This window comes from Selaginella moellendorffii, unplaced genomic scaffold, assembly GCF_000143415.4.
Source record: "Selaginella moellendorffii unplaced genomic scaffold, v1.0 SELMOscaffold_5, whole genome shotgun sequence".
NCBI lineage: Eukaryota > Viridiplantae > Streptophyta > Lycopodiopsida > Selaginellales > Selaginellaceae > Selaginella > Selaginella moellendorffii.
The window spans coordinates 1,477,505-1,502,700 of NW_003314266.1; the positions used below are offsets into that span (position 1 = coordinate 1,477,505).

Below are 25,196 nucleotides of genomic sequence, written 5' to 3' on the forward strand. Positions count from 1 at the left end.
CCGGATCCACCACCACGATTGCTACCGCACTCGCGTTTAGACTATCGCCTGTTACAATCGAAGAGAATTGTGTCAAAACCGCTCGCTAGACACAAAACAAAATTGTTCTCACCGTAGACGAAACACTGAGCAACGAACTTGCTTTTATGATAGACATTCTCAATCTTCTCTGGCGCTATGTATTCACCCTGTGCAAGCTTAAAAATGTTCTTTTTCCTGGCAAAAAATGACGTCAAGCAAAATCGAATGACACAAAGCACGTTACCGGTCAATAATTCTCAGCTTCCCGTCAGGTAGCCAGAGACCAATATCACCTGTGTGCAACCAGCCCTCAGGATCGAGAACTTCTTTCCTGGAGAAGAACAGTGTAAGTGAGAGGCCTAAAGTTATAAGAAAAGTATACGTTTGAACTTCGTCTTTGTAATAGCCCTTAAATATACTTGGTCCCCTGACACATATTTCTCCCCGGGGATATGGCTTGTCCTGGCTTGTATATTCCATCTCGGTGACATCTTCAAGCTTGATTTCTACAAGAGCACTCAAAAGTTCCAAATCTCAGCTTACTTAATTCTGAAATCATACCACAAGACGAGTTGGGAGCTCCGACATGGCCTGACGTGTTGTCTCCTTCTTGACAAGAAGAAATGAGGCACGCCGTTTCTGTCATCCCATAGCCTTCGAGTACGCACGCACCAAAGCATCTGTGACATTAACATCTCGATGTCAGATCCATTTTTTTGTGTCCGTGTAGGACACTCACATTCTTAAGAAGTCCAAAACCTCTGGAGAAATAGGAGAGGCACCAGATAATATGAGCCTTACCCGGCCTCCAAGCCTTGCCTTGATCTTGTTAAAAACAAGACGGTCCCAAATAGGAGAAGGAGTCTTATCTGTAAAACCGCCGTCAGGGAGAACATGTATGGAGAAAAACAACCTTTCTCAAGAGCCTGCCGCTTTGCGTTGAAGGCCACATTGAAAAGTTTCTCCCGCAGCCCACCAGATGATTGAACTGTGGTTACAATTCTGCAACAGAGACTGAGAAAAGGCGGAACTTTAAGAAGACACCTCACCTGTCATAAATTCTGTTGTAGAGACGGGGAACACTAGCAAAAACAGTAGGCCTCAGCAACTCTAAATCATCCATGAGCTTTAAAATGTCCTGCAAGATGAAGAGTTAGCACAGAACTATAACAGGGAAGGCTCCTACCCCTTGATAAAATCCTAAAGAGGCTCCATAATGTGCCATAGCTATTATGTTCGTCCTCTCGTAAATATGTGCTAAAGGTAAATAAGAAATATGTCTGGTACATAGCCATTTGGTCAAAGGTTCGAAAAATAAAGTATTTCCCACTCACACATCTGAAGGGTACAACTTGATCGTCAAACAGGCACCTGAACAGCTGGCCACAAGGTTATGGTGGCTAAGCATCGCTCCCTGTAAAGAAAATTCCCTTCTTAACTTGAACAGTCGCAAAGCCTTAACCTTTGGTGTGCCCGTTGTCCCGCTAGTATAGCATATCGTTGCAATATCGTCAGGCATAGGCGGAATAAATGGCCTTTCATCGATTCGACCCTGCATGTAAGCTTTGAGGACACATCAGAATCGAGGTAAATGAAATACCTGTGCTTCAAATTTTGAATAGGATACAATCTCTACTCCAGACGTTTGTGGGAGTGAAGGAAGTAAATGTTCCGAACCTCCAATGACCTGAACAAATGATAAAAATGTTCATCCAACAAATACAAATATATCAAGATTCTACCACAACAAGCCGCACAGATGGAAGGTCTGAAAGACAGCTGAGAAGCTGCAAGCACAAAGAATATTAAAGAACATGTAAATGTAGAAGCTACGAAAAAAAAAAAAAACACAAACCGTATTTAATTTATCTGCAGTACAAAAGACAGCTGAAAGCTCAGCGTGATTGATGATAAATGTGACCGCATCAGCACCTGAAAGATAAAAACATTCCGGTGATGATCATCAAACAGGTCATAACGTACCAAGTGTGTCATATAACGGAACAGAGACGTAGGAATATGACGAACAGGCGTGCTCAATAACTATCCATTCAGCGCGATTAATCATGTAGAGTCCGATACCCGATCCCTGCAAACAATTAAGTTAAATCCCGTGCATACAGATTCAAAGTTCCACCTTTGGGATCCCACGAGAAACAAGACTCGATCCAATAGCCGTTCGCGCGGCACCAGCTTCTCCATAAGTAACCCATCTGTACCTGTTAGACGAACCGAGTAAAACCAAGTCCGTGTTTTAGATTGTCTTACTCTCCAACAGTCCCATCTTCGCGAACTCTTGTCCCAAGATACTTGGAGTCACCATAGGAGCGAACGGCGTACCTGATATCCGAGCGTGATCATAACATCCCAGCTTCACTTTTGTACTTACACAAAGTTGTCGTGCAGTGTGAGAATTTCCGGATGATTTGGGAAGTGATCCACGAGCTTCAGAGGAGATCGAATGGACCTATGCAGCAAGTGAAAAATTGATAAAGCACAATATTAGTTAATCCACAGTACCTATACACATTCCACTTCCCATTTTTAAGCTTTTCGGGAAGAATAACACTATAGCCTTGCTCTGCGAAGCAGCATATCAATACAAGAGCCAGGATTAAATTGAAGTATCACCCACCAATGAAAAATTCTCCAGCTGTTGGATGAAAATCGAGCAGCTGCGATTGCCCTACAGCGGAAAAGAGAAAAAGAAAAAATGAAGAAAAATCAGCCGTTTCAATCCTGGAAAAGGCCTTTACCTGTCGCGAGACTGGCAATATGCCCGTGGATGATCTTGAGCCGGCGCTGAGCTGAATCCATCCAGTATCTCCCACAATATTTCCCACAATCCGATTGACCTTTCTTTCCCGCAGCTTTTTCTTGCCCTCGATCAGACACTCACTCGATTCACAGCTCCAGGGCACCCGATCAATCGATTGCTAGGAGGAAGCGAATCCAAATCCCTCACCGATGCATTGGAATGCGGCTCGTCATCTACCAGAACAATGATCGAAGCCGCGGATCGAGACAAACTAGCATTGCCAAACCTGGTAGGGCGCCAGGAGCAAGGAGAAAAAAAACTAAAAAGGGATACGTGTTGTCAAGAGTTTCATCTATTTGAGGCGGTGAAATTCCACGGATATTCCAAATAGGGCATATTCGCCGCATCACATCCAACTTTATCCATTTTGTTTATGTACAGGGTTAATCCGCAACCGTCCCCCAATCGCCACCGTTGGCTCCGCTACTCGCTGGCGTAGTCGTCTTCGTCTCCAAACGTAAACACGGAGGCGTCCGCCGCGATCGCTCGGAAGTCATTCGATTCATCCTCAGCCTTCTCCTTCTTGCTGGGATGATCTTCCTTGACATGGACGTAGTCACTGGATTCGTCCTTGTCTGATCGAGCTTTGGGAGCTTCTTCCGCCGCCGGAGACGAATCGGATGACTTTGGACGATTCTCGCTGCTCACTACTGCTGCTGCTGCTGCTCCACAGCTTAACTCCGGTTCCGGATGCTTTGGAGCTGTAGTCTCGACGCGAACACCCTGGTTCTCCTTTCTGTGAGAATCGCCATCTTCACTATCACTGAATACGTCGTCGTTCTCGCGGGATTCTGTGTCGGGTGATCGCTGGGGAGCCTGTGGCAGCGGTGGGCTTTCGCGAGGAGGTACAGGAGGGACACTCGCGTTTGGATCCAGAATTACCACTTCTACTTGAAAGCCTGGAGAAGGAAGCCTCCTCTGGAAGAAACGAAACAGTCAAGGTGAGATTTTAAAGCAAGCTTAAGCACCTTGTCGAACCCATCGAGATCTGCCACGTTGAGAATTTGTCTTGTCTCCATCATGGTTGTGTTTAGCCAGCTGAGAGCATTTTAAAAACGTTCAACTTGGATCACCAAAGCCACTTGAACTCACCAGTAAAAGTCTCCGTGGCGGTCCTGAAAAAGGATCTTGAAATCGCCATCAAGATCCGCGACGCACCTCTCTCCGGGCAAAGCGAACACCATTATCCCTCTCCTGGGTGCACTGAACCAGAAATCTTCAGGCTGCACCAGCAGTACGACGAACATAAGAGCGAGAAGGGATGATGACACGAAAGAAAAGCATCTACCATCATGTCTTTCGTCCTCGGATGTTTTTTTGTTGAGAACAATATGCCTGAAAGCAGATGATGAGACTTGCACTTCAACCGTATTAGTTACCAACCATTGTGATCGGATACTGTGATGGCTGGTCTGATCCAATAAGGGCACCTATGAAGCCTGATCCCCCTAAGAATGCACCTGCGATGTAGAGGGCCAGATAAAAACACAGTTTTGCTGTGAACTACAGCTCACTTTCGCCCGGCTGGTGTTTCTCCGTTGAATTCCTTTAGAACGCGTTCAAAATACTTGACATAACGCTGCAAAGAAGGCCAAGTATCAGTTCAGCATCACAAGAGCAGGACATTACAATTTGACTCGGTAGAATAAGACCCTTGCTATCGATGCACCGCCTCTCGTTATAGTTTGCGATGCATTCTTCGGCAGTCGGAAAAAACTGTAGCATAAAAGTGGTGACAGGATAGACTCTAAAAAAGTGTTACCTTAAGATACAGAAGAAGGCACGATATCATCAACCCGGTGCGCGCTTTCCCCGCTTTGCAATGAACCACTACGACGTTGTCGAGGTTCTCTTTAAGCCAACCATATGCACTTCGACAGAAGGCCAAGACCAATTGCAGTGGGGGACAATTGTGATCGTCGAATGGAAACGATGCAACCTGCGGGACATCCAAAAATCAATACAAAGCAGGCACGAAGGCAGTCGTTTGTCTACCTTGCCTTCCAGCAAAGAAACATCGTAAAGCCTTTCAGAGCAAAGGTTATACACTTTGTACTTCCCCTACAATGAAACACACAGAATCAAGGCAAGAGAGATCAATACAACACTGTCTCACCTTATGTTGCGTTTCGAAAAACCTTATAACTTCCTCCATATGGTTTCTGTAAAATCCCTGTGCAAACCGAGCAGCCCATAAGCATTGCCGAATTAAAAAAGAGAAAGAAAAATCACCTCAACGTAGCCAAGGATACCAGAGCTCATGTCGCCGGCAGGAAAGCCCATGGCGATAATGCTATCAGTGATATACGTCATGTCCAAGTCGAAGCCACCTTCCTACAAAGCAAAGAATTAGAAAAACAAAACAAGCACACACAAAACATACCTGATAGCGTCGTTTGTTCTGCGAGACCAAATGCCTAGCTCTTGTTTGGACCACCTTGACTGCATTCCTGGACGAGTCGAGAAATCCCTTCGTGAAAGTACCAAATGCCCCGTCTTGAGCTTGAGCCGGGGCTGTTGTGGTGGGCAATTCGTCGTCCACCACTGGGATCTTGGCCGGGACTCTCTTCCCAAATCCACTGGAGAGAATGCTGAAAGGCGACTTGGAGTCCTTGGGCGAGCTCGCATTTGAATTCTCTTTGGCATCTTTCGGAGAGATTGGAAGCTTCAAGCTCTTGGCCCACGTCGAGATCCCAGCCACTGAGAGCTTGGACGGCGCCTCTGTAGATCCGTCACCTGGAGTAGCGGCGGCTGTTCTCGAGAAGAAACTGGCGCTCCTCTGGTAGAATTTCGACCGCTGCTGAGTCGCCGCAGCAGCTCCCTCCGTAACCGAAATCTCGACAGGCACCTCCGACGGCTCCACCGATACGCTCACGGGAGCTTCCGGCGAGCTCTCCATCGAGATCTGCATGGAAGAACTCGAGCTGAGCCAGAATAGGGAGAGAAATCGCGCATCCGGTAGCTAATCCACAGCATTTCATCCAGTCTGTGCCAATGTGGCCAATACCTGAGAGCGCTCCGACGCCTCGTGAGCTAGAGATCCATCGATGGAAAGAACAAACCCTAGGGGCTCTGCCTAATCTTGCGAGTTAAAATTACTGGTAGTTCACTTTAGGGCTCTTCCGTAAAACGCGGAGAAGAGCTCTGTCTCTATCCATGGCGATCGAAGCTCCAGCAATTCAAGATTTTGATCCTCAGCACCATCAACACTACGGCACCTTCTCGCCCCTTGATCCCGCCCGGAGATCCTCACAATATCCCGGGAGCCTTCCAGGTCTCGAATTCGATTTTGCGATCGCGCCGCGCTGCTCGATCTCGCCAAAACTATCATGAAGTTTCCTATTCTGGTTGTGGCAGTAGCGATCGCTGAGGGGCGCGCCTTGTACGCCTCTCGAATCGTCCGCGAGGAGGAGCCCCCACTCCCGCTTTGCAACATTGGCATTGGATGGTTTCTGTGAGTTCTTTGGATCCCGTGCCTAAGCTGAGATCTAAATTGGATAAGTCCTCCAGATTCGCGATTGGATTCGTTAGCATCATCCCCTGGTTCGTGGGCGCGATCATCTTCGCCTGCTTCACGCACGATTGGAGAGAAAGGGCTGGGCTCGCAGCCTGTACGGTGGCTGTAAGCAATCTATACGATCGCTCCACAAAGTTCTAGCTGATCTTTCTTGCTAAGCACGATTTCTTGTGCGCAGGCGTTCGTGACAATCCTCGTCGGAGGCTCTCGGTTCTTGTGATCGAGATCACAATGCCACGAAAACAGCCAATTTGCCGTGCGCGGGACCCGATCTTTTACACGTGGCACCTTCCTTTTCAGCCACGTGCTTTAATTTTATTTTACCTGAATAATCTATTTTATAGCACTTCTCTCCATTTCCACTAAAAATGTAGGTTTTATAGATATAGAAAATGTGCGTGACTGAACTGGCCAACTTCGATTAATCGTTCAAAGAAAACGACCATCAAGCTAGCGCAGATCCAGTCATAGAGAAAAAATCGCGAATAAATCGATCTAGAGCTACAGCCACAGAGAGAAAAGACAATAACAAAAAGGGAGAAGCATACAAACCAAGTTTCGATCACACTCTACCGTGAGCGTTGAACTGCGGCTCCTGCGCGTAAGGATTGGACGAGTTCCTCGCGTTCTTCACGGGCGAGGACGACGATTTGCTTCTCCGCCGCTGGAAATAGATCGCCCAAGTCACGGCCTCGAGGATGAGCGCGACGACGCCCAGCGCGATGATGATCCCAATGTAGGCGTTCTTCCATCCCTTGGCCGGGTCCAGGATGTCGAATCCCTTGAAGATGTTGGCGATGGCGAGCGCGATCGTGGCGTAGCCAATGCCGTGGTGGTAGGCGTTCCAAAACGTCCTGTAGCTGTGCGTCTTGTTCGGCCGGAGCACGATCGCGAACACCTGGAGCGTCCCAAACACGAACATCGTGATCCCAATGTTCCTGTGCGTGTTGTATCTCACTCCAACCGAGTCGGATCCCAGGCGGAGCCCGATCGCCCAGCCCACCACCCCGAGGATGTATCCCAGCGTCTGGCAGGCGACGTGGAGGTAGAACCAAGTTGGATCGGCCCACTCGAACGATCGGAGGTAGCGCGCGGACATGGCACCGATCGGGAGGAGGATCCCCCAGCCGATAGCGTTGAGGATGCCGTGCGCGTTCCGGAGGTGGAGCCGCGGGATACCGGCCGAGCTCGCGGCGCCAGTGGCGAGATCGAGGCTCCCGGCCGAGGACGTGGAGGCTTGGTCCAGAGCGTGGGCTTGTGGAGCGTCGCCATTCACCTGGCTCCCCCGGTTCCAGATGTGGAAGATGTTGCTACTCGGGCTGGTGAGGCGGAGTAGCGCGGTGAATCTCGCGGTGGTGCCTTGGATCTCCACGGCCTGGGCGAGGACGGTCACGTCGGTGGTGGAATTCCTCAAGATAGCCTGCCGCGAGCCCGTGAGGCTGTAGAGCATGAGATGGCTGCCCGATGCGTTGCTGAAAGCGATGAGCGCCGAGGCCCCGTCCATCCCCGCTCGGCTTGGATTGTAGCCCCAGCCCACCCAGCCGGACGCGCTGGGGAGAGAGCCCGAGAAGGCGATCTCCAGGGTCCGGTTCTCGGCGATGAAGGTCCAGGCGATCGTCGCCCCCTGCGACAGGCTCTGGCACTGCATGAAGCTCGACTGCGTGTTCGCGATCGTGAGCTGCCGCAAGCACTGCTGGGCCGCGGATGGAGCGATGAGCGCCGAGAGGGCAAGGATCGAGATAAATATCGCCATTCTTGCTGTTGCCGAGGCCATTGCTCGATGGATCGCCACGAAATTTCGAACGCTATGGAATATCTCGGGCGCTTGGATCGAGCAAGGAAGATCGGAATATCGCGAACCTGATCGGTGAATCGAGCAAGGAAGATCGAAATATCGGGAACCTGATCGATCGCAGGCCGCGCTGCTGCAAGAGGGTTTTGGATCCGGCCGGGTTCTTGGAAGAAGTGCCACCCCTGGAAGCTTATATCCTCGCGAATCGCCTAGAACAGGTCGCTGTCCGGTGGAATTTGTTTACTTGTTCATCCTGCTACGAACAACACGGTCATGGTACCTAGAATTCCTACAAATCGGCAGAAGCTCACCAGAAGGCGCGAGCGGCATGCGCCAAGCCGGGCCCGACGAAGTCTTTGAGCAGAGGAGCTAGAGCCCTAAAACCGCGTTGCATGCTCATTATTCGGCCACGTGGAGGCCACGGGTCAGCGACACGTCGACGACCCCGCCGAAATGGAGCCAGCCGTTGGATCTCGGGCGAATTTGAATAAGAGCCGTCGGATGAGGAGCAGCCATTGAGGACTTTTGTTTAAAGTTTGGTGGAAGGTAACAATAGTTCTTCCATTCAACACGGCGCTGGTTTTAGACGAGTGATGTAATGCTGAGGAGAGCATGAGAGAGAGAGAGAGAGAGAGAGAGAGAGAGAAGCTTCTAATTTGCGAGCTAAGATTTCTATAGCTCCTTTCTCCTTTCCACCTGGTTCTCTTTCTTTCGTTTTTCCCATAATGCGGTTTACAGTTAGATTCTTGGCTCGCAATCAAGCAAAGAGCTACCGCGTCTGCAAGCTTGGATTCTAAAGCACGAATTTGACGAAAAGAAAGCAAAGACAGAGAAGGAGATCTCCGTACCGTGACACTCCCCAGAGACGGATGATAGAGAACTCTACCAAAATTTTCTCGTGAACTGGGTGGACTTTGTGGATTGTCGTTAGGAAGAGTCGATAGGACTTGAAGAGAGTGTTGAAAGGTAGCTGCCAAGCAATCTTTGGTCCATGACCATGCTCGGGATCTAAAAGCAACGCGGAGAGGTTGATCAAAGCCTCAAAGTCGTCGATTCGGCAAAGAAAGAATCCGTACCTTATCTCCGAAGAAGATCTTTGAATTGTTGGTGATGGACTCGATAAACTTGAGCTCCAGAAACTCCGGAGTTAACTTGAGCTTGTTAGCCTCAGCCTCCCTCAGCACCCTTTTGGAAGAGAAACAATAAAGATCAGATCTTTTCACGCGCTCCAGATGAAAAGAAACTTGTACCTATAGAAGTTCGCATCAGCCAGGCTCTTCTCCCGGCCCAGGAAGATTTCGTTCTCGATCTCTTGCTGCCGTTTGGCACTCTCCTTCTCCATGACGCGCTGCTCCATCAGGATTTTACTGACGTGAGCATCCTTCTCGGCCTCGGTCACAGCTTGTTTCTTGTGAGTCTCGGCTTCTTTCTCCAGGACTTTTTGCCTCTCGACGGCAATCAGTACCTGGGAAACAGGGAGGTTTTAGTGTTTCGTGAAGCAAAAGTATTGTCCACGAAACGAAAAAAACGAACCTTAGTGCGTTCTTCTTCCATGCTCTCGTAGTTACGAGCAATTGTTGCCGGAATAGTTGGCTTCGTCACACGCACACCGATAATCTCAATTCCTGGAGCATAGCGTGTGCAGTCTCGCTGGATCGCGTCCTTCATGATCTCGTCGATCTAAAGCCATGCGATCGTAAGACCAATGGCTTACATACTAAGAATGAACGAACCTGATCGAACTTATCAATGTACACTTCCTGGAGTGAATGCGCGCTGCAAAACTGGTTGATTTCATGGTGGATCTTGTCGTAGATCCACGTCTTGTCGTAGCTCACACCGTAGTTGAGAATAGTTTCATACACAAGCTCCTTCTTGAGACGATTCACCACCTAAAACCACACCAAAACACCTCACTGCCTCACTTCAAACGAGAGCTTTTACACACCTCAATCTTCTCGAAGTAGATCATCACTCCACCCTTCGTACCACAGGGAATGTCTTTCACCTGAGAGTCGTCGTAAGAAACACCAACTCATCAAAAGAAAAATTCCCCTAGACTCTTGCCTGATCGGTTTGTATAGTAACTTGGATAGGCTCGTACTGTGTGAGGATTGGGACCATCAGATGAAAACCTGGGAAAAGAAAGACACAAAGAAATAGCTAAGTTGCTACATCATATATGATGAGAACCTAGAGAAGAAATAGAAGAAAAAAAGAAAGGAGCAACAATTACCAGGCTCGGAGATAGTCTTGAGCAAAGCACCGCCTCTCCAGTAGACCCCAACATGACCTTCTGGAATCTGGTGGAGTACGCCGAAATTCGTCCCGGCCACAGTGATGGGGACCAAAACCTACAATCGATCGATCCATTTGAGTAAAATATGGACCTACAGAGCCCGCATTCTTGCATTGATCTACGCGAGCTGCCGCTCGATCGATCGATCTTACCAGTGCGAGCGCCAGCGGGAGGAGCTCCAGCGCCCTCAGGCCGCCCGCCCCCGGCCTCGGCGAAGGCGTCGTTCTCGTGGCGTCCATGATCCAATGGATTGAATGGAAAAACCCTTGTCCCTTACACAAGAAACGTTTATACGGTCTTGTCACGTAGTGTTTCCACTCGAGAGAGAGAAAAGCCTTGTGTCCTCTCGAGCGCTTCTCCAAAGAACTTCACAAGAGAGGTGGAAAAAAAAATTTCTCCTCGCTACAAAGAGAGAACTTTCTCCATAGCCAAAATGTATTCTTTGACAAAATTGTATGCTTACAGATATAACATGCCTTGTGTATAAGGAACTTTAGACAAAAAGAAAAAAGAAAGAAAGAAAAACAACGGAGAACCTATCGGCTGATATTGTTGAGTGCCAATTCCGACACTGGAAGTCCGCCATTACCTAAGCTTGAAGCTCCCGAAGACTCGGACATATAGAGAGGAGCCAAGACGCTCGTCGCGAGCTCCGGAAGCTTGTTAAAGTTGTGCAGCTGCTGCTGCTGCTCCTGTGGGGGAGAAGTGATGATCGACGCAATGGCAGCGGCCAAAGCGGCCGTAAATTTTGGATCCGACGTGATCGCCGCGCTCACGCTCTCGGCCAGATGATTGTTCGAATGACTCGAGCTCCTCTGTGGTTGCAACAAGTTGGAGCTCGAGTTCCCCGAGTTGTTCCCGTCGTGAAAGATCATCTCTTGCTCGCGGGGATCTTCCCGCTTGCTCTCGCCAGGAACCACAAACCTGGTAGCGGCAGGAAGAGGATTTGAAGCTCCGGGGTTTGTGGTGAGATCCAGAGTGACGGTCGGGAATGGCGTGGTGGCGGAGATGGTTGGCGCCCCGGTCAGCATCCCGGCCATGAAGCTAAGATCGGTGCTACTGGCGGTGGAGCCGGAGAGGAGCATGGTGGCGGCGGCGGAGGTGGTGGAAGCCATGCTCGTCGCCGCCGGTGGGAGCTGATGGTTGTGGGATCCCTCGTAAGTTGTGACGAGGACGCTGGTATCGTCGGCACACCTTTGGACTTGTTTTCTCACGGGGCATCCCGAGGCCATGGTGCAGCGGTAGTAAGCTCGCGGGCATGGGTTGCCTTTGGCCATCTTTTGGCCGTATTTTCTCCACTGGCAGCCATCGTTCATCTGTGGATATGGAGGAGTTAGAGAAGCTTTCAAGGAAATATTGAATTTTTTCTTCAAGCGAGAGTGTGCTTACTGTTGGAGCTTCGCATCGAGCACGAACCGAGACACGGACTTTGTGCAGCATCGATTCCAGGTGCTCTGGTTGGTTCTGGAAAACGATTTTTCCCTGCGTGCCAAATTGTTGTTGCTGTTGCTGCTGCTGCTCGTTTGGTGGAGAGCTTGGATTGTCTAGTTTCTGCAAGAAAAACACATTTTAGACCAAATAAAATTACTTTTTTTCTTCTCCTAAAGAGAAAAGTTGCTATTTTTTTTATAAGGAAAGAAAGAAAAAAAAGTACCTGAGGAGATGGCGCTTTTTGTGATTGTTGCTGGATCAATGCCATGGTCTGCACCTGAAAGTTTTGGTACTCGGCTTTCACTTGATCCAGCACCGCCCGCAACCGCTCGTTCTCTTCTCTCATTCGTGTCATCTCAGCGTGAACTTCGACGAGCTGAAAGGAAAAAAAAAATGAAAAGTCAGATCAACAATGACTCAAAAGAAGAACTAAATCTTTCCACTTACTTGGTTCTTGAGCTCCTCGTTTCTGGGAGACAGTGGCGGCGAGTAGTCCTCCACCGTAGATTTATCGCTGGCCACGCGGCCCTCCAGTTTGAATTGCGGAGACCCTCTGGAGATCCTGGGGCTCTCGCACTCCTGCTCCTCGAAATCCTGCTTGATCAGCGCCGCCTTCCTCAGGAAAAACGGCGTCTCCCTCTTCAGATCCATCTCCTCGGCGCCCGCATCGTCCTCCTCGCTCAGCGCCAGCGACAAATCGATCGACTTGACACGGTCCCGCCGCCCGGCCATTCGCTTGCGAAACTTTGGCGACGGCGCGCCCGGGTCCTGCTCGTCAATCCTCCTCCTCTTGAGATCCTCAGCTCTATCCATGAACAGCAAAGAGGAGACTTTCGCCTTCTCGATGATCACACACCCTTGGAAGAATTGCTGGGCTTTATTCGCGGCGAGAAGTTCCAAGCCGATACGCTACGCAAGCGACCACACGTGGAATCCGTAGAGCAAATCTCTCGACTGGAAGAAGAACGGGGAGAGCGCTGGAAGCTTAGAAAGCGAAATGGATTGACCGTGCCCTCTCTTCCACGCACGGGGTATTTCTAGAGAAACTTTCCACGATGCCCAAGGACGAGGATGGGGGAGACGGTGACCACGCGTGACACGGTCAAAATAGGCAAAATTTCTCGCGAGGCGACCAACCAACCAACGTAGTTTCCCGGCGCCAAACACGCGGGAAGCTTCCGGCACTGGCAGACAGCCCTTGGATCCCGACCATCAACGGCCGGTCTTACGTGCACGTTTTCCAGAAGCTCCAAAAGACAGTACGGTTGACTGCCAGTCAACAGTCACTGTCGGGGTCGTCGATTGCGTCTTGGAAAAAAGAGGAGCGCCCGCAATTCGACCGACTTCTAGTCTTGCATGTCTTTCCTCTCTTTCTTCATTTTCTTCGTAGGTTTTGGTTGTTCTCATTGTTGCTTTAGGACATTAGTGTGGAAACGCGAGAACTGGATAGTATGGTCCTCGTACTGTAGGCTGTAGAAAAGCGAAGCCTTATACGTCCAAGGCTTCTACGGTGTGTATGTGCAAATCTTTCCACCTAGCATTGAAACCTGGGACCGGGTGTTTGGATCGCACTTTCTTTGGTTGAAGTTTTGGATTTTTCCTCGTTGCCGTGTCATTTAGTCTCTTGCGTCCATCCATCCAGACGCACCATAGAGAAGCAGCCACGAAGCCACCGACGAAGAGCCCCAGTTTCACGAGTCTTGTGGAGGTTAAAGAAAATATCAACGCATGCCGACAAGTGGTCTATTTCTTCCTGTCGTTTTGGTTGCGCAGTCCAGTCTTGGGCGGTAAAAGCTTAGAAAATCTTAGAAAGTGGTGGATCGAAAGTAAACAGCAAATCACTAAAAGCATAGAGATTTCCAGAGGGACAAGAAATTCTAGTAAGACTCATGGTTTGTGAGCCAAAGGTATTTCTCGAGGTAAAGTTGATGTATCAAGAATCTTTCGAGAAACTGCACCCTAGAATTCTGTTTGTGGTCATGGTTTTAACCCAACGTATAAACCGAGAGATCTCGGTTTGCCTTACTGAGAGCTAAGTTGGCCAGAGTTGGCATAAACCCTCTCAACTTCTGTGAAGAATTCAAGCAATGCTAGCTCTCAATTTCGAGCTGGGATTTACGCTTAATTCTATGTTAAGGCTTTGCAGACAGGCTGGGTAGCAGCACATAGCGATACTCAATATCCTCGCTCCATGCAGCAGCAAGTATACCACTTGGACAGAGCAAAGTCGTATGCAACAGGAGGCCACACCCCATGGCTTTCCTTCCTGTGGAAGGCCGAGATGAAGGCGGTGTCCCCGACCAGCCTCACTTTGAGATCCTTGTACCGAACTGACAAATCACAATCGGGTCCAAACAGGTCGTGGGACACCAACACCCGACGAGTTTGATGAGCTTGACGTGCTGAAGAACGGGCTTTGGTGCCAAGAACATGAATCTGATTCATACTGCAGCGAGAATATTTTATCATCGTCGTCATGGATCTTCTGGTACAGTATCGCAAGTTGGTAAGAGTTGCTGACAGCATCTGTTTCCATGCCGATGTCCAGATAGGCTGGCTGTAGACGATCCAGCGCTGGCTGTAGGCGATCCGCCGGGTCAAGTGGAGCAGGAGGAAGTGTCTTCCACACGTTGGTGATTGGATTCCCCACAGCAAAAGTCATCCAATCTGTGTGTTCCATGAGCATCCCACAGACAAGTCCGTTGGAAGAACACAAGCCCACGAAGCGCGAACCCGATGGGCCTAATGGAAGACTGCTATGCGGACGCCATAGCTCGGTGTGGTTCTCTAGCCTCATGCCATAGTCAAAATGCTCCTCATCGTAACGAAGCTCCCTACAGACACTTGCTTCAATGGTCACGCTGAGAAGAAGTAAAGAAACACTTACATGTCAAAGGGAAGACCCGTGCGCACCCTGAGCACGGCCCAGGGTTCCAGCGGTGGCTTGTACAGCTGCACAAAACGAGGAGAGAGCACAGCGTCATACCAGGACTTGCACACGGCCCGCAATGTGAACAAGTCTGGAAAATCCGAAAAGTTGGATGTGGAGGACAAGCGATGACTCCGTGACGCACTCGAAAATGCCGCAGCGGCCCTCATCCCGATCAAATGCGCCCCACTTCCCCATTTTTCTGTTGTTTAGGGCTTTGACTTTCTTTTGACTAGCATACTCCAGATGTCAAAATTATAGTTTTTTATCTAGTATTTTTTATCCTTTAAGCCAAAAAATGCTTTGTCATGTTCCATAGCAAAGACAAGGAAGCTTTTCCAGCGAAAAATCCACCACTTTTTTTTTTTTGTTTTTTGTTTTTTGGTTTTCTTATTACGAAATTTTATCCACTTTAATATCCTATTTTGTTATGAGGGTTTCTTTCTTGAGGATTCCTATTCTTTTACTAATACTTCTTAAAGTAACAAATCTGACTATTCAAGCAGATGTAAATTGGGATGCTCTTTCACTTTATGATTTTATTAGTAAAGGAGACATTAATGATATTGGAAATTTTTTAGTCAAAATGATGGATACAAAAATAGTGGACACATATAAATACTATGGTGCGCATACTTGGACTGATTATCTCCCTTTGTCTGATAAAGTTATTGAAGTTACTATCTGGATCTATAGTAAAAGGCCTAATGGCATGTGTAGTATGTCTATAAGAGGAACAGGGGCATCAGGAAAAGAAATCATTAGCCAACTTAGTGAGCTTTTATTTGATATTTTACAAGAGGCTCGAGTGGGAAACTATGGTCTTATAGTTGCTACTTTAAATTATGTTGGTATCAAATATAAATTACTAAATGCTAGAAAATACAATTCTAAGAAAATCAATAGGCTGAATAATACTTATACAAATGCAATTTTTAATTGTTGGATTTACAGATCTGCTCTTATGAGTGGTGAAAAACACGATTTTGGATCTTATTTACTCAATTCAAATTCTCTAATTTCTCCAAATGGAGAGTATGAATTAAGTCTAAATAAAGATTGTAATTTAGTGTTAACTTGGAAAAGGGTGTATATTTTATGGGAAAGTGGGACTACAAATAAAGGTACTGGCTGTTGGTTAGTTTTAGAGATTAGAAATCTAGTAATAAAAGATTTTAAGGATATGGAGATATGGTTTATAAATAGTAATTGTCCAACATGTAAATCAACAACACTTTCTGTAGAAGATGATGGATTTGTCTATATTATTAGTTCAAATGATAATAAAATATTAAAACATTTTCCTTAACAACTTCTTTGTTTAAAATTCTATCAACTTAAGGCGGTATATTACGGTGCTTGTAAAAACTAATCAAGGTAGGGTGGGTATACTTGCTGCATGGATCAACTATGTGCTGCGTCACAATTGAGTTCTTTAAATTTGTGTCAATTGAACAGGAACGATGCCCAATAGCATTTCCCCTTGTACATGAAGGCACCGATGTATCCAAAATATCAGTTTGTCCACCTCTTCTTGTTAGTTGCGTGCTGGTGGTGAGATAACCACATGAAACCAGTTCTTGTTCTCCCCAGTGTAGAAGAAAGCACAGCCTCGTTGAGGTGATCCCAATGATTTTGACGCTGAAGAACAGGCCTTGGTGCCAAGAACATGAATCTGTTCATACTGCAACTTGGTAAAAACTACTTTTCCATACTGATGTTGAGAGCAACTTCAGAGAACTTAGCTCTGCACAAGGAAGTCGAGTCAGAGTTGGAGATAGAAAGATCTTAGAGGTTTATGGAAAAGGAGATGTAGAAGTTCCAGTCGGAAATAGCAGTGTTTTCAATCTGTCAAATGCTAGAATCTGATATCAAGGTGTAGATCTTCACTTTATGAAAAATGGGTGTCCCTTCTTTGATCGTTTTAAAGAGGCCAAAGGACATTGTCTTTTCATTGGTGTGCACATTTGCAAAACATCCACTCATCAATTGCATGGTAAAGGAAAACTTGGTATATAGAATTTAAATCCACACAAAAAGACCTCCAAGATTTGACATGGCTGTCAATTAGGAAAAAAAGAAGGTTTCCTTTGTCCACCTCAACTACGAAGTGATAGATGCCTTGAGTTTTTTTATACAGATCTTTGTGGCTGAATGAGAACACAATCTCAAACTGGAAAGAGATACTTCATCATATTCATGATGTGAACTATACTTCCTCCACAAGAAATCACAAGCACTCAAAGCTTTCAAGGATTCTCTTTTGTCAGTTGAAGTGCATAACAATTGAAGTGTGTTTATTCAAATTTAAGAATTTGAAGTGTTCTGCAAATCTCAAAGAGTTGTTCATCAGAGAACTTGTGCGAATATAGTGCAACAAAATGGCATTGTAGAGAGGAAGAATAGGTTAATCATGAACATGGTCAAATGCTTTTTGAGAGACATCTGGACTTCAGAGATCATTTTGGTCAGAAGCTGCTGTTCAAGTGCAAAATCTCTTCCCACATTCATCTTGTAGAGCAGTACTAGAACAATTACTCTGACTTAGAAAGAAGCAGAATGTTCAACACCTTAGGAGGTTTAAAGTGCTGGTATTTCTACACAACAACTTGGTTAAATTGGCAAGTTTGATCCTAGAAGCATAAAAATGTTCCTTCTAGGATATGAACCAAACACTAAGGGGTATAGTCTGCACACAAGAAAAATTGTGATTTCTACGTTGGATGAGGACACACTTTACAAAGATGTGAAATGATGAACAAAGAATTGGGAGTTGGAGTAGTGGATCTTGGAACTAGATGAAGAAAATGAGCCCTTGGAATCGAATCAATGACAGTAAAGCATGCAAGGACAGGACAAAAGAGAATAGGTTCAACCAGATCCTATCCCAAGTTTTCTGGGGGCTCGAAATCTCGGATCAAAAGTGGAAAGGCTAACAAGAAATCTACAATGTGACACAAAGGAGTATGGATGCCATTTGCATCTAGCACATGCTTGAAACCAATTGTTTTGGGTCCTAAAACCTTAAGCTTAAATGTACCATTTTGTGCATGCGAAGCCATTTCCTCCTGCATAGCAGTGAGCCATTTCTCAACTTCCTACCCATGCATGGCTTCCTCATCGTGTATAGTAACTTTTGCATGTTTTGGTTTCTTGAGCTATGTTATATGTCCAAATTGATCTAGCAGGTATGTATATTCTCAGGTAGCAGGGGTTGATGTTCTCACTGATAGTGAAGGAAACTAGCATCTAAAAGAAATTTAGTGAAGGAAACTAGCATTTTGTATCCTTGTTAGATTTATATATTGTTTCTTGAGTGGGAGTTCTCATTCTTGAAATTTAGAAGTGTATGTAATTATTTTTTTATTAATTTATTTCTTAGATTTGAAAATTTTACTTTTAATGCTAAAAAAATATTAACATGATTTTCAAATTTATTTCTTTGTTCAACTTTATCTTCACTTAATATAATTTTTAAAATGTTAAATTTTTCTGATACTTTTAAAATATAAACATCCTTTTTTCTCTTCGAGTGCTAATCTTGTTTGATACTTTTGAAATATAAACATCCTCTCTTATTTTCAAGTGCACTAATTTTGTTATTTTGGGTTAGTTGATCATACCTTCTATATATGCCCATTGCTTACAAGATTATTTTATAGCTATGGCACTTTACCTTAGCTAAATCTTATGCTATGTAAATTTCATTTTTGGTTGATTGTTTAGGTTTATTTTTCCCTCATTTTGTTTTAATGCTATTTAGTTTGACAAATTAAATTATGCTTCACCCCCAACTATGCTTCTCATTACTTTTGATTTTTCTAAGCTAATTAAATTCCTTTGGTTATAACATAGAAAGAATTTTTTTTTTGACAAATTTATTCTATCTCTTCAAAAATTTATTTGTTATCACTATAACATCATTGAACACAACTTTAAAAATTTAAGTAATTTCAAATAAAATAAATTAATCAATTTGAAATGACATCATACTAATAACATCATACACTAAATCAACAAAAAAGTTTTAAACTCAATGGCCATCAAATATTTAAAGAAGTCGAGAGCCAAGAACTCTGTATACCACCGACGCTGTCATCTTTCTCACACCACAAACACTCCTCAATTTCGCGAGCAAATCCTCCTCTTGCTCCTCATCCGAATCATACCCCCGGAGTCTCTCCATGAAGTCGAGAGCCTGCTGCGAATCCAAAGCCAGTAGCTTCGCCGCATCGCTCACTGCTGAGAAGAAACTCGCCGGGCGAGCGCAGTAAGGCCGGAAGATGAGAAACAAGGCTTTCACGTCCGCTCCAAACTGTCGGGCACCCTGCTCCGAGAATCGAGCACCGCCGAGAACCAGTCCCAGGAAGAGCAGCTGATCGAGACTCGGGATCAACCGCTGCCACAGCTCCACAAAGTTGGCCTGATCGAGGCTGTTCTTAAGAGAGCTAAGCTGGCTCTGGAGTGCTGCCAGTGCGTCCACCAAGCTTCCAGACGGTGCATCTTCGAAGCTTGGAGCCCACTCTTCGGACCATCTCTTCTTGTTGCGGAAGTACTCGCGGCAGCGAGCGTCGAATCCTCTCGACACCACCGAGACCAGCTTCCCGCTCCAGCTGCTTCGGAATCTCGACAGCTTCTCCAACTGCGAGTCGAAAACCGAGCCTTGAATCTGCGCGAGCTGCTCCTCGGCCGCTGGAGAAAAACCTGGCAAGTTCTCCTGGAGCTCCGCGAGCCTGAGTTCCAGAAAGAAGAAATCCTCGCACCAGTCCCTGACCGTGTTCTCGCAGTAGCGAGCTGCGTTGAGGCAGACACCGACTTTGATCATCGAAGGCTCATCGGCGAGAGCCGTCACTGCCTCACTCTCCTGGCATCTCTGCAAGAGCTCGTCGATAAACTCGTCCAAAACCGGCAGTGCCGTTTTCCTCACGAACTGTAGCCGCTGGCTGGCCTCGGGCAAAGTCCTGCATCGATCAACCAAGTTCCAAGCCGCGCTAGTGAGCCGATAAGCTGCTAGCGGGGGCTTAAACTCGGTAGAGCCCGAGATCGAGCTCGCGGAGTTTATCTTCCAAGCCGCTTCGTTCCCATACTCCACCGCCATCTTTCTTCTCGCGTCACCTAGCTCGAGCCTAGTCCAAACTTCCAACCAGTCTCCACGGTCCGAGAACACGGCAATGCAAGCCCGACGGACCCCAAAAACACTGCTCGAGAGTTGCTCGTCACCGCTGCTCATTCCGATCCCTTTCTCAACCAAAGCTTGCATTTTGGAGTCGAAGGACAGCGTCTGATCGACTGTGTGTAGCCAAACCGTGGAGGCCTGATCGGACAGAGCATCCTCCAAGTCTTCCATGAGAGTCGGCAAAGCCCATCGTCGTAAGTGCTCCGCCACCATAGCCACCAGGGATGATATCCACTCTTCTCTCGCACTGTATCCCAGGAACTCTTCGTCCAACATCGGCTGGAGAAGAGCGTCCACTACCGCTACGTGCTGCTGTGTGATCCTGTAAGCTAGAGCGAAGACGAACTCTGGCTTGTGGAGCCACTTCTTGAAGTGGACCTCGGCATTCGCTGCTATCGGATGCACCAGCTCTTCGATCGACCACAGCGCCTCGCGAGGAGCTGGAGTCTTGTCTCTATATCCCCGAAACTCACGACGCCTCCGCTGGATTTGCCCGGCCTGGAACCTCGAGAGCGAGACAAAGCTCTCGCGGAACTTTCTCTTGGCGTCGCCTTGGAGCTGGAGCAGCGGGTGTGATTGGGCTTGCTGATCATCCCTGTCGCCGGAGATGGAGAGTGGAGGCGGCCAGCCTATGGAAATGACGATGGAACGATAGTCCGAGATTACCACTGGCCGGAGAGCTGCTGCTGCTCGATCCACACGGACGTCCACAGCGGAGATGAGACGATCCCATTGCGGCTGGCACTCGACGATCTCGCCCATCAACTTCTCGATCGCGGCCAGGGAATTCACAGCCGAGATCACGAACTGTCCAGCCTGAAAGGAAAGAGTAGAGGAGTTTTAGCCAGCGATCGCGAAAGAACTCGTAAACAAAGATCGCTACTCGCTAAGAAATCTTATGTGAAACTAGAGAGAGCTACAGTGCTATCCAGCATTGGCAAAAGAACTATATGATCCAGGGAAGAATTCGCGTACCTGAGAAGAGGGAGATCCAGCAGCTCCTCGGCTGACAACCGGCGTGGAGGACGCCGCCGCGAACACTCCATCCTCCAAATCCCCGACGAGCCTCTCGAGCTGGAGCACTGCATCGACATAAGCCCTAACTTGGGCGACGCGCGACACTTCCTCCGCCAGATCGCTCAGCTCCCGCAAGAGCTCCGGCTCCGCCTCTGGCGGCGACGGCGACGACGATCGCTCCTCGCAGAATCCACACAGCGCCTCGAGAGACACCGCGATGGCGTGCATTTGGGCCGATCCATCGGCCGCTGCCTGGCGCGCCCGCGATCGCGCGTCCTGGAGCTTGAACTCGAGCTGGCCGCATTCCGATTCCAGATCCTGCTGCAAGGTGTGGAGGTTTGCGAGATCATTGGCACCGTGGAAGTAGGAATCCAGGAGCTGGGATACTTCCATTTGGGAAGAACCCTAGAACCCTTTATTTCTAGGGCTCTTATTCTCCTCCGTCTTCTCGCCGGAGCCAAGAGGTATGTCGCTATCAGCTCCTATAGCTAGCTTGTTTCGTTCATAGCTTAGCTCGCTGGATCAAGGCATTTTTTTTCTCTCGAAATGGTGCTGCTCGATCAAGCATTTTTTCCTCTTCATTCTTTTGCTCTTCGCTCTCGCTGGATCAAACAGTTAGCTGTGGTATTGTCTTCGCTCGATCAAGACATTCTTTTGCTCTTTTCTTCGTGTGCATTGCTTGTTTTTCTTCCATTTTTTCTTCTTAGCTTTTGAGCTGACAAATCTTCTCTTTTTTTTTCCCCATAGCTAGCTTGTTTCGATCAAACAGTCAGCTGGCATTTTTTTTTTTGTCTATCTTCGCATTTTCTGCTAATCTCTTCGTTTTTCCTCTTTAGCAGTGGCATTCTTTTGCTCTTTTCTTTTGTGTTCATTGCTTGTTCTTCCATTTTTCGTTGTAGCATGGAGTTGACAAATCCTCTCTTTGCTACCAGGAACACATGTTTAATTCTCATGCTGTGACAAAGTTCCGCAGCGTTCTCTCGTCGGCATCGAGGAAGAGAATTCGTCTTCATGAATCTCCTCGACAAGAGCCCCTCAAACAGCTCCTTTCGCCACTGCCGGTATTTATTCCCAACGCTCACTTCTCGCGGAAGGCTTTCAAAGAAGCTCCTGCCAAGGAGAGATCTCCAAATGCCTCCGGACGGCGGCAGTACCCGGAAGTTCACAGCCAGCTCCGAATGAGAAACTCAGCTGCTCGGCCAGTCGAGGAAGACGAGCTCGGTTTTGAAGAGCAGGCCGAGGGTGAGATTTACGTCGATCAACCAGAGGCCTACGTTCCCGTGGAGGCTCGTTTCTTCGCGCGAAGCGTCGACTTGAGAACACTCGCTCAAGAGAAGTCACTCGACATTGCGGTTTCACGAAACCACTTGATCATCCGGCTCAAAGACGCTGCTTCTTCGAGTTCTCCCGCTGCCGAGGTGACTGGAGTTCCAACCATCGATTGCTGGAACGACGAAGGCTACATGGTCATCTTTAACTATGGAACCGCGGTGCTCTTCAACGTTGCTCCAGGAAAGGAGGAGGAGTATCTCAAGACAGTGAAGCAGCACTCCAAAGGCGTGTTTGACGAGCCAAACCGGGACAACTACTGTGTGGTAGTGAGGCCAACTTTGGATAAATGGAGCGAAGGCTCGGTGGACAGGATCATGGTGAAGGAACTCGACGTGAACAGCATCCGTGTGGTGGCCGTGATATTGAGCCAGAGCATCGCGCTGGATCATTACACTAAACAGATCGACGCCATGCTGAAATCCTTCGACGATCTCAACTTCATCATGCAGCAAACCGGGACTTTTAATCTCCAGCGGCGTGAGCTCTTCAAGCTTGTCGCATCCGTCAACACGGCTCTCGCGGAGACGATCCTCAAGGCTGGACTGTTGGAGAGGTCCGACGTAGCCTGGCAGAACGCAAACTATGATAGCATCTGGGCCTTCATGCGCGAAGAGTTTGAGCTCGAGGACAGGTTTGAGAGCCTGGAAAAGAAGACCGGGATTATCCAGCACAACGTAGCGTTCTTCCTCGACATCCTACAGAACCGCAAGTCGGACTCCCTGGAGTGGATAATCATCGTTCTCATAGCTGCGGATATATGCGTGAGCTTGTACGAGATATTCCACGGCACGTGAAGATCTTTATTCAGGTTCGACTTCGAGAGTTTACAAAGAAAAAACAAACTTACGTTTATCTTGGCGTTTCTGAATCAGGTCCCGCGCTTCTGTGCGCTACAGGAAGGTACAGATGAATTCTACTCTTGAAACACTACAGGTTGTTGATATTGTTTTGCCAGAGGTCAAAATGCGATCTTTTCGTCGAGTGTTGTCCTTGGTCCGGTGTATGTCCACTTGCCATACACTTGCCAGTAGACGACACCGACTCCAATCGTTCCAACGAGCGACAACGGGGTGTAGTTGAAGCTCTGGATTCCAATGGGAAACTTTGGCGGCAGGCAGAAAAGAATTGTAATGAGAATCCCCCAGAGGCTTCCCCAAGCTCCAAGGTAGACTCCAAAGCCATGTAGAGTATACGGTCCTGGTGGATGCTTCTTACCGCTCGGTGCGTGCTTGCAGAAGAGAACTATGATGTAAGGTATCCAGGCAGTGACAGTCGACATGGCTGCTATAGCAGTGAAGGCCACGGAGCTCCCGGAAGATGGTAGTGTTGCTAGGAAGGCTATAGCAACAGTGGCAAAGGTGGCGTTCACAGGGACTCTTTCTCGAGCAGTCAGTCTAGTGAGGAAGGCTTGGAAGGGAATGCTGGCGTCTCTAGCCATGGCATAGACCTGTGGACAAAACGGCTTAGCAGGAAACATCGTGAAGTTTACTTACGCATCGAGCAGTCAGTGTGACGTTGATAATGTTGGCGAAGAACAACGACGTTGCTGCGAGACCCGTGAAGAGGACCGCTCCAACGTTTCCACGTTTGAATCTGGCTTCAAAGCAATCGTAGAAGAGCTGGATTCCAGCCGACTCGAGTCCTCCGCCTGGAAAAAGAACTCGATCCCGGCCAAGATCATCTTAAAGTTTACCAGTTGCTGTGTCGAAGGCTAGCAGATTCTCGGGTTTTTGGATGCAGAAGGTCATGATGAAGAGCAGCAGCATATCGATCCCGGCCGTGAGATAAGCGCTTCGTATCATAGCACGGGGACCAGCAATGGCCGCAGTCTTTACTTCCTCGACAATGTGGGATCCGACATCAAAGCCCGTGAGCATAGCCTTGGAGGAAAAAAGAGCAAGCTTGAGAAAAAGAAGTGGCAGAACAGGATCTCACCTGAAAGTAAGGCAGTCCAGCAGCCACGATCATCCACGAGCTGTGGAGCTCTTGGCCGGGAGCTCTCACGAATTCCGTGAAGACAAACTTGGGGCTCTGGAACTTGGGACTGATCCCGAGGAGTGTGACGCCGACAATGAAAGTCGCAGCCATTTGGAACCAAGCTCCAGCACTGCTCAAGTATCCAAGCCATTTCGAACTGACGACTGACACTCCCAAGTGAGCGGCAAATGCCAAAGTGGTGACGAGCGTGACCTTCACAGCAAACCAAGTGAGCATCCCAAAACTTTCTTCTTCTCAAAGCTTACTTGATAGCTGGACAGATTGAAGCCGCCACCCTGCGCTCCTCCAGTGCTGAGAAGTATCATCTTCTGAGCAAACTTCGCGAGAAGGTACTCGTTGAGCGCGGTTCCACAGAGAGCTCCGACCAGGTAGATCCAGCCGACGAGCCACGAAAGCCAGTGCATGCCCGGACAGAGCTGCGCAACCCAGTAGTAGACACTCCCAAGAGTCGGGAAGGTGGAGTAAACTTCGGCAATGGCAAGCAGCACGCTCAAGGTTCCGAGAGTGGTGACGAGCATTCCCAAGAAGATGACGAGCGGGCCACCATAGCAGTACATGTAACCGTAGTATCCAGTGACGAAGCCGAGCGGGGCGGTGTAGGAGAAAGTATAGGCGAACTGCTGGAAAGGTGTCATGACGCGCCGGTACTCCTGCTTGTAGCCGAGCTCGTTGAGCCGCCTCTCGTCCTCGTCTCCATCGAGCTCTGGATCGCGAGCTTCATCAAGATTTGGATCGCGAGCTCCTCCGGCTTTTGGATCACCAGCAATACCATCGTCTCCATCGAGTTTTATGGAGACAGCAGCCGGGAGCTCGCAGCTGCTCATTGCGACAGAGGCGGAGGAGGAGCAAGCTACTTACAGAGGTAA

At 48.0% G+C, this 25,196-nt stretch overlaps 9 protein-coding genes across 12 annotated transcripts in view; 2 read left to right on the forward strand and 7 right to left on the reverse strand.

The window, feature by feature from the left end:
• Nucleotides 1–3,112, reverse strand: part of LOC9658782 (long chain acyl-CoA synthetase 6, peroxisomal) — a 3,658-nt gene extending 546 nt beyond the window's left edge. Inside the window, exons 1-21 of the mRNA XM_002965096.2 lie at nucleotides 2,778–3,112; nucleotides 2,657–2,707; nucleotides 2,542–2,602; nucleotides 2,411–2,488; nucleotides 2,290–2,361; nucleotides 2,159–2,240; nucleotides 2,005–2,110; nucleotides 1,877–1,953; nucleotides 1,764–1,808; nucleotides 1,622–1,708; nucleotides 1,484–1,573; nucleotides 1,356–1,435; nucleotides 1,208–1,301; nucleotides 1,071–1,159; nucleotides 935–1,023; nucleotides 761–890; nucleotides 583–701; nucleotides 404–527; nucleotides 266–352; nucleotides 113–216; nucleotides 2–48 (exon numbers count right to left, since the gene is read on the reverse strand). Of these exons, the coding sequence (XP_002965142.2) occupies nucleotides 2–48; nucleotides 113–216; nucleotides 266–352; nucleotides 404–527; nucleotides 583–701; nucleotides 761–890; nucleotides 935–1,023; nucleotides 1,071–1,159; nucleotides 1,208–1,301; nucleotides 1,356–1,435; nucleotides 1,484–1,573; nucleotides 1,622–1,708; nucleotides 1,764–1,808; nucleotides 1,877–1,953; nucleotides 2,005–2,110; nucleotides 2,159–2,240; nucleotides 2,290–2,361; nucleotides 2,411–2,488; nucleotides 2,542–2,602; nucleotides 2,657–2,707; nucleotides 2,778–2,838 (1,773 nt within the window). The 5' untranslated portion in view covers nucleotides 2,839–3,112. The remainder of the gene's footprint in view (nucleotide 1; nucleotides 49–112; nucleotides 217–265; nucleotides 353–403; nucleotides 528–582; nucleotides 702–760; nucleotides 891–934; nucleotides 1,024–1,070; nucleotides 1,160–1,207; nucleotides 1,302–1,355; nucleotides 1,436–1,483; nucleotides 1,574–1,621; nucleotides 1,709–1,763; nucleotides 1,809–1,876; nucleotides 1,954–2,004; nucleotides 2,111–2,158; nucleotides 2,241–2,289; nucleotides 2,362–2,410; nucleotides 2,489–2,541; nucleotides 2,603–2,656; nucleotides 2,708–2,777) is intronic.
• Nucleotides 3,113–3,158: 46 nt separating this feature from the next.
• Nucleotides 3,159–5,925, reverse strand: LOC9659934 (phosphatidylinositol 3,4,5-trisphosphate 3-phosphatase and protein-tyrosine-phosphatase PTEN2A). The gene is made up of 13 exons (XM_024669407.1): nucleotides 5,847–5,925; nucleotides 5,223–5,744; nucleotides 5,072–5,173; nucleotides 4,956–5,012; nucleotides 4,835–4,900; nucleotides 4,602–4,778; nucleotides 4,469–4,555; nucleotides 4,354–4,418; nucleotides 4,223–4,299; nucleotides 4,128–4,174; nucleotides 3,932–4,062; nucleotides 3,808–3,877; nucleotides 3,159–3,757 (listed from the first exon to the last, which is right to left on the reverse strand). The coding sequence occupies exons 2-13, from the start codon at nucleotides 5,736–5,738 to the stop codon at nucleotides 3,263–3,265; spliced, it is 1,890 nt and encodes a 629-aa protein (XP_024525175.1). The 5' UTR covers nucleotides 5,739–5,744; nucleotides 5,847–5,925; the 3' UTR covers nucleotides 3,159–3,262.
• Nucleotides 5,926–5,971: 46 nt separating this feature from the next.
• On the forward strand, nucleotides 5,972–6,725 carry LOC112344545 (60S ribosomal protein L18a-like protein). Of its 2 annotated transcripts, none has more exons than XM_024669412.1 (4): nucleotides 5,972–6,113; nucleotides 6,197–6,293; nucleotides 6,350–6,461; nucleotides 6,535–6,725. In XM_024669412.1, exons 1-4 carry the CDS (start codon nucleotides 5,996–5,998, stop codon nucleotides 6,574–6,576), a joined length of 369 nt encoding a protein of 122 aa, XP_024525180.1. In that variant the 5' UTR covers nucleotides 5,972–5,995; the 3' UTR covers nucleotides 6,577–6,725. The 2 variants fall into 2 exon arrangements, with proteins under 2 accessions (XP_024525180.1, XP_024525181.1); XM_024669413.1 differs by having other exon boundaries at nucleotides 6,200–6,293; nucleotides 6,535–6,702.
• Nucleotides 6,717–8,533, reverse strand: LOC9659935 (cytochrome b561 and DOMON domain-containing protein At5g35735). Of its 3 annotated transcripts, XM_002965098.2 has the most exons (3): nucleotides 8,460–8,533; nucleotides 8,217–8,401; nucleotides 6,717–8,161 (listed from the first exon to the last, which is right to left on the reverse strand). In XM_002965098.2, exon 3 carries the CDS (start codon nucleotides 8,128–8,130, stop codon nucleotides 6,919–6,921), a length of 1,212 nt encoding a protein of 403 aa, XP_002965144.2. In that variant the 5' UTR covers nucleotides 8,131–8,161; nucleotides 8,217–8,401; nucleotides 8,460–8,533; the 3' UTR covers nucleotides 6,717–6,918. The 3 variants fall into 3 exon arrangements, with proteins under 3 accessions (XP_002965144.2, XP_024525177.1, XP_024525178.1); XM_024669409.1 differs by having other exon boundaries at nucleotides 6,717–8,401; XM_024669410.1 differs by having other exon boundaries at nucleotides 6,717–8,404; nucleotides 8,460–8,527.
• Nucleotides 8,534–8,652: 119 nt separating this feature from the next.
• LOC9659936 (erlin-2-B) lies at nucleotides 8,653–10,787 on the reverse strand. The gene is made up of 9 exons (XM_024669411.1): nucleotides 10,600–10,787; nucleotides 10,385–10,502; nucleotides 10,216–10,283; nucleotides 10,097–10,156; nucleotides 9,882–10,040; nucleotides 9,682–9,828; nucleotides 9,399–9,613; nucleotides 9,225–9,333; nucleotides 8,653–9,156 (listed from the first exon to the last, which is right to left on the reverse strand). The coding sequence occupies exons 1-9, from the start codon at nucleotides 10,684–10,686 to the stop codon at nucleotides 9,076–9,078; spliced, it is 1,044 nt and encodes a 347-aa protein (XP_024525179.1). The 5' UTR covers nucleotides 10,687–10,787; the 3' UTR covers nucleotides 8,653–9,075.
• A 77-nt stretch (nucleotides 10,788–10,864) lies between these two features.
• On the reverse strand, nucleotides 10,865–12,871 carry LOC112344544 (WRKY transcription factor 6-like). Its single transcript, XM_024669408.1, has 4 exons — nucleotides 12,326–12,871; nucleotides 12,102–12,254; nucleotides 11,837–11,998; nucleotides 10,865–11,763 (listed from the first exon to the last, which is right to left on the reverse strand). Exons 1-4 carry the CDS (start codon nucleotides 12,689–12,691, stop codon nucleotides 10,984–10,986), a joined length of 1,461 nt encoding a protein of 486 aa, XP_024525176.1. The 5' UTR covers nucleotides 12,692–12,871; the 3' UTR covers nucleotides 10,865–10,983.
• Nucleotides 12,872–18,755: 5,884 nt separating this feature from the next.
• LOC9659939 (RINT1-like protein MAG2) lies at nucleotides 18,756–21,454 on the reverse strand. The gene is made up of 2 exons (XM_002965102.2): nucleotides 20,959–21,454; nucleotides 18,756–20,799 (listed from the first exon to the last, which is right to left on the reverse strand). The coding sequence occupies exons 1-2, from the start codon at nucleotides 21,391–21,393 to the stop codon at nucleotides 18,859–18,861; spliced, it is 2,376 nt and encodes a 791-aa protein (XP_002965148.1). The 5' UTR covers nucleotides 21,394–21,454; the 3' UTR covers nucleotides 18,756–18,858.
• Nucleotides 21,434–23,182, forward strand: LOC9659940. The gene is made up of 2 exons (XM_002964758.2): nucleotides 21,434–21,464; nucleotides 21,933–23,182. The coding sequence occupies exon 2, from the start codon at nucleotides 21,939–21,941 to the stop codon at nucleotides 23,124–23,126; it is 1,188 nt and encodes a 395-aa protein (XP_002964804.2). The 5' UTR covers nucleotides 21,434–21,464; nucleotides 21,933–21,938; the 3' UTR covers nucleotides 23,127–23,182.
• Nucleotides 23,183–23,268: 86 nt separating this feature from the next.
• Nucleotides 23,269–25,185, reverse strand: LOC9658783 (amino-acid permease BAT1 homolog). The gene is made up of 5 exons (XM_002965103.2): nucleotides 24,576–25,185; nucleotides 24,268–24,522; nucleotides 24,026–24,212; nucleotides 23,826–23,980; nucleotides 23,269–23,779 (listed from the first exon to the last, which is right to left on the reverse strand). Exons 1-5 carry the CDS (start codon nucleotides 25,152–25,154, stop codon nucleotides 23,291–23,293), a joined length of 1,665 nt encoding a protein of 554 aa, XP_002965149.1. The 5' UTR covers nucleotides 25,155–25,185; the 3' UTR covers nucleotides 23,269–23,290.
• Nucleotides 25,186–25,196: the final 11 nt, after the last annotated feature.

What these genes read in the sequence shown, in the direction of transcription:
- LOC9659934 (XM_024669407.1), bottom strand. Translation starts at nt 5,738, where the DNA reads ATGGAGAGCTCGCCGGAAGCTCCCGTGAGCGTATCGGTGGAGCCGTCG. An exon ending in CACAGTATCCGATCACAATG is followed by an intron (nt 4,175 to 4,222) that starts GTTGGTAACTAA and finishes ATCTGCTTTCAG; the next exon opens with GCATATTGTTCTCAACAAAA. An exon ending in ATCTCGATGGGTTCGACAAG is followed by an intron (nt 3,758 to 3,807) that starts GTGCTTAAGCTT and finishes CGTTTCTTCCAG; the next exon opens with AGGAGGCTTCCTTCTCCAGG.
- LOC112344545 (XM_024669412.1), top strand. Translation starts at nt 5,996, where the DNA reads ATGGCGATCGAAGCTCCAGCAATTCAAGATTTTGATCCTCAGCACCAT. An exon ending in ATATCCCGGGAGCCTTCCAG is followed by an intron (nt 6,114 to 6,196) that starts GTCTCGAATTCG and finishes TGGTTGTGGCAG; the next exon opens with TAGCGATCGCTGAGGGGCGC. An exon ending in TCGCAGCCTGTACGGTGGCT is followed by an intron (nt 6,462 to 6,534) that starts GTAAGCAATCTA and finishes TCTTGTGCGCAG; the next exon opens with GCGTTCGTGACAATCCTCGT.
- LOC9659935 (XM_002965098.2), bottom strand. Translation starts at nt 8,130, where the DNA reads ATGGCCTCGGCAACAGCAAGAATGGCGATATTTATCTCGATCCTTGCC.
- LOC9659936 (XM_024669411.1), bottom strand. Translation starts at nt 10,686, where the DNA reads ATGGACGCCACGAGAACGACGCCTTCGCCGAGGCCGGGGGCGGGCGGC. An exon ending in TCTACTTCGAGAAGATTGAG is followed by an intron (nt 10,041 to 10,096) that starts GTGTGTAAAAGC and finishes GTGTGGTTTTAG; the next exon opens with GTGGTGAATCGTCTCAAGAA. An exon ending in ACATTGATAAGTTCGATCAG is followed by an intron (nt 9,829 to 9,881) that starts GTTCGTTCATTC and finishes GCATGGCTTTAG; the next exon opens with ATCGACGAGATCATGAAGGA.
- LOC112344544 (XM_024669408.1), bottom strand. Translation starts at nt 12,691, where the DNA reads ATGGATAGAGCTGAGGATCTCAAGAGGAGGAGGATTGACGAGCAGGAC. An exon ending in ACGAGGAGCTCAAGAACCAA is followed by an intron (nt 12,255 to 12,325) that starts GTAAGTGGAAAG and finishes TTTTCCTTTCAG; the next exon opens with CTCGTCGAAGTTCACGCTGA. An exon ending in AAAAAGCGCCATCTCCTCAG is followed by an intron (nt 11,999 to 12,101) that starts GTACTTTTTTTT and finishes TTTTTCTTGCAG; the next exon opens with AAACTAGACAATCCAAGCTC.
- LOC9659939 (XM_002965102.2), bottom strand. Translation starts at nt 21,393, where the DNA reads ATGGAAGTATCCCAGCTCCTGGATTCCTACTTCCACGGTGCCAATGAT. An exon ending in CTGGATCTCCCTCTTCTCAG is followed by an intron (nt 20,800 to 20,958) that starts GTACGCGAATTC and finishes CTTTCCTTTCAG; the next exon opens with GCTGGACAGTTCGTGATCTC.
- LOC9659940 (XM_002964758.2), top strand. Translation starts at nt 21,939, where the DNA reads ATGTTTAATTCTCATGCTGTGACAAAGTTCCGCAGCGTTCTCTCGTCG.
- LOC9658783 (XM_002965103.2), bottom strand. Translation starts at nt 25,154, where the DNA reads ATGAGCAGCTGCGAGCTCCCGGCTGCTGTCTCCATAAAACTCGATGGA. An exon ending in CTGGACTGCCTTACTTTCAG is followed by an intron (nt 24,213 to 24,267) that starts GTGAGATCCTGT and finishes TTTTCCTCCAAG; the next exon opens with GCTATGCTCACGGGCTTTGA. An exon ending in TCACACTGACTGCTCGATGC is followed by an intron (nt 23,780 to 23,825) that starts GTAAGTAAACTT and finishes TTTTGTCCACAG; the next exon opens with GTCTATGCCATGGCTAGAGA.